The following is a 3,889-nucleotide window of genomic DNA, read 5'->3' on the forward strand; positions in this document are numbered from 1 at the left end:
ATGTAGGAATATCTTATTCCATTATAGTCTAATATTGCTTTGCTTATAACATTAATATGGGAATGTTCAGATTTGATTTTAATACAGTTAGATGCAATGTTTCCCAATTAGCTAGTAAGCTCTCTCAACAGGACCCTGTTTGATTCAACTGTGAATCTTCTACCATATCGGGCGCCATACATCCATACCTTACCCATAGTTAATATATTTACAGAAAATTATTTGGAAAAACTCTTTTAGAAGCTTTATTTAAATAGAGAATCTATGCACATATCTGCTGCCTCCCAAAGGACTCTTTTGAATATTTGTTATTATAAATTCCATGTAATGATATACAGTAAAAAGTGTGATTACTTTGATACAACCGGGGCAATCAGCCACAGAAGGCAAAAGAATGTAAAAATGGATTTCTCATGCATTTAGGGACAGACTAAAAGGGTATAAGCCTCAGGCTATCCTACTGCAACATGCAAATGAAAACTGCCCTGTACATCGAAACAGCATATACACTGTTGGGGATAAACAGGCATTTTTCCCTGCTCAAAAGTAACAATTCAGAATAAAACAAAAGCAGTCGGGCTCGGTGGCTCACGCCTCTACTCCCACCACTTGGGGAGGAGGAGGCAGGCGGATCACCTGAGGTCAGGAATTCAAGACCAGCTTGGCCAACATGGTGAAAATCCGTCTCTATTAAAAATGCAAAAATAGCTGGGCATGGTGGCGGGCACCTGTAATTCCAGCTACTTGGTAGGCTGAGGCAGGAAAATCGCTTGAATCCGGGAGGCGGAGGTTGCAGTGAGCCGAGATTGCGCCATTGCATTCCAGCCTGGGCAACAAGAGGGAAACTCTGTCTCAAAAAAAAAAATAAAATAAAATAAAACAAAGCAGCTCGGCCGGGTCTGGTGGCTCACGCCTGTAATCCCAGCACTATGGGAGGCCGAGGTGGGTGGATCACGAGGTCAGGAGATCGACACCATCCTGGCTAATACAGTGAAACCCCGTCTCTACTGAAAAAAAAAACAAAAAAATTAGCCGGGCGTGGTGGCGGGCACCTGTAGTCCTGGCTACGCGGGAGGCTGAGGCAGGAGAATGGTGTGAACCCGGGAGGCGGAGCTTGCAGTGAGCCGAGATTGCAGCACTGCACTCCAGCCTGGGGGACAGAGCGAGATTCCATCTCAACAAACAAACCAAAAACAAAACAAGAAAACCAAAAGCAGCTCAACTGTGAGTGCACGTTCGAGTAACATAAACAGGCTTTTCTGAGTCTTGCTCTGTCGCCCAGGCTGGAGTGCAGTGGCGCAATCTGGGCTCACTGCAAGCTCCGCCTCCCGGGTTCACGCCATTCTCCTGCCTCAGCCTCCCGAGTAGCTGGGACTATAGGCGCCCACCACCACGCCCGGCTAATTTTCTGTATTTTATTTTATTTTTTATTTTATTTTTTTGAGACTGAGTCTCACTCTGCCGCCCAGGCTGGACTGCAGTGGCCGGATCTCAGGTCACTGCAAGATCCGCCTCCCGGGTTCACGCCATTCTCCTGCCTCAGCCTCCCGAGTAGCTGGGACTATAGGCGCCCACCACCACGCCCGGCTAATTTTCTGTATTTTTATTTTTATTTTTTATTTTTATTTTTTTGAGACTGAGTCTCACTCTGCCGCCCAGGCTGGACTGCAGTGGCCGGATCTCAGGTCACTGCAAGCTCCGCCTCCCGGGTTTACGCCATTCTCCTGCCTCAGCCTCCCGAGTAGCTGGGACTACAGGCGCCCCTCACCTCGCCCGGCTAGTTTTTGTATTCTTTTTAGTAGAGACGAGGTTTCACCGTGTTAGCCAGGATGGTCTCGATCTCCTGACCTCGTGATCCGCCCATCTCGGCCTCCCAAAGTGCTGGGATTACAGGCTTGAGCCACCGCGCCCGGCCAATTTTCTGTATTTTTTTAGTAGAGACGGGGTTTCACCGTGTTAGTCAGGATGGTCTCGATCTCCTGACTTCGTAATCCGCCCGCCTCGGCCTCCCAAAGTGCTGGGATTAGAGGCGTGAGCCACCGTGCCCTTCCCAGAAACAGGCTTTTTGATGCAAGACTCTTATCTGCAAGTTTTCAAAAACGACACGGTGGATGGAAGCCTTTGAGTGGCAAATGGTGATGACAGGTTGAATCTAAAGGAAGGGACAAGCAAAGAGAAACTGAAGGGCAGGAAGGAGGAACAGAAGGGCAGAACACCACCCTTTGAGTAATGAAAAGGGGCAGTGGAAATTCACTGAGTCCTTACCAAGGATCTACTGTGAGCCAGGCATCTGGAGCTGCAAAGATGGACCATGCCCTCAAGGGGCTAGAAGTCCGCAGGGTAAGACTGAGGCTAAGACCCTGTTTTGTGAATGTGTAATTCTAACTGGGAAAATCAAGCAGGGAAGGCTTCACAGAGAAGGTGGTGATTTAGTGGAGCCTTTGAAATGTGGAGGAGGATTTGCTAAGGGAGAAAAACGACAGTTTGAGCTAGTTATTTTAGGGGAGAAACATTCACATATTTTTATAGCTGTTCATTTGGAACTTTAAATCATGGGAGACTTCTTAAATTCAGCACCACTCTATCAATGTTCTCTTTCCCTTCTTACTTTATCTTAAATACTGAAATGTTCAAGCCTAACCTTAGGGCAGAACCAGAAAGCCCCGGACAGAAAGCCCCGGAATGAGGTGAGTGCTAGCCAAATCTGCTCTGTCACCTCCAAATCCAGCCTGCCGAGCTAGCCCAGTCAGCCCATTCAGCCCAGTCCTGCTCTCTCAGCAGCCAGGAAAGGACGGCTAATAATATCCCCTGAGGGCCAGGGTAAGGGAGGGGGGCGCGGGGCAGGCGGATCTGGATGCCAGTAGGGAAGGATCACTCTTGTTCTGTCAGTAAGCCACCAAAGGAGAGCTTCCCTGCCTCCTAAGCCATGGGGCTCCTACCTGTGATAGGGAGTCCAGCTCTGCAGGAAAAAAAAAAGGGCTTCATGACAAGGAAGGGGGCAGCATTTGGATTGGGACATGCTGAGGTGGTTATGCGAGGTTATCTTAATAAAATGCTTAGCAAGATCCCTGGCACACAGCAAGCGTTGGAAGAATGTTAGCTCTTATATTAATAACACTATTATTATTACAATAACACCTCAATTGTACTCCGACAACAAGAAAATCTTTGTGCAGCCTACTTTTATGACGTTCGAGAGCAACTTCAGAGATGACAAGTGATTTCAAAATTTTTTCAAAGGTACGAGATCAAATTCCAACCGCACTGGCCTGAGAGCCCGAGACCGTGAGTTGAGAGCTGACCCTGCCACTTGTCAGCTGCGTGACCTTGGGCATGGCACTTCACCTTTCCGTGCCTCAGTTTCCTCGGCTGTTAAGTGGGGCTAAGAAGCCTCTCCCCGGTAGGGCAGTCGTAGGGTCCCGTTAGAGGATGCCCTCTGCTGCTTTGGGGCCGGATGGCTGCAAGGGCTGCTCACGGTCCCTCTTCCAAGCATCTGGGCTCTTGGAGAGGGCGAGGTAGATGGATGAACAACCCCAAGGCCCACCGAGCTCTGCTACCTGCAGAGCCGGAGCGAGAGAAGGGTTCGCGCCTGCGGGGGGCGTCCCTGTGACCTAGGGCGTTGAGCCCAGAAGGAGGCTCTCTTGCAGCCCGCACGCTGTCGCCGGCGGTCTGGGCTCGGGGAGCCGCCGAAGAAAGCCGGGCTGACCTGGGTCCGACGGGCGGGGCGGGGCAGAGGGGCCCCGGGGGTACGGGGGAGGCAGGCAGCACGGGCCCCCAGGGCCTCGCCGTGCCGCGGAGATGATACCGGGAAGGAACAGGGCAAAGGAGCGACGCCCCCGCATGCGGCGCCGCGCGCCCCCCGCGGGCCCGGCGGAGGCGCTCACTCACC

The 3,889-nt window shown here is 51.1% G+C and overlaps 1 protein-coding gene across 1 annotated transcript in view; it reads right to left on the reverse strand.

Moving 5' to 3' along the window:
- Window positions 1-3,611: 3,611 nt before the first annotated feature.
- Window positions 3,612-3,889, reverse strand: part of DSN1 (DSN1 component of MIS12 kinetochore complex) — a 39,131-nt gene continuing 38,853 nt past the window's right edge. The window contains exon 10 of the mRNA XM_017859065.1: window positions 3,612-3,883. Coding sequence (XP_017714554.1) covers window positions 3,612-3,883 — 272 coding nt within the window. The remainder of the gene's footprint in view (window positions 3,884-3,889) is intronic.

The sequence above is a fragment of the Rhinopithecus bieti genome, unplaced genomic scaffold (assembly GCF_001698545.2).
Source record: "Rhinopithecus bieti isolate Rb0 unplaced genomic scaffold, ASM169854v2 scaffold_38981, whole genome shotgun sequence".
Classification (NCBI taxonomy): Eukaryota; Metazoa; Chordata; class Mammalia; order Primates; family Cercopithecidae; genus Rhinopithecus; species Rhinopithecus bieti.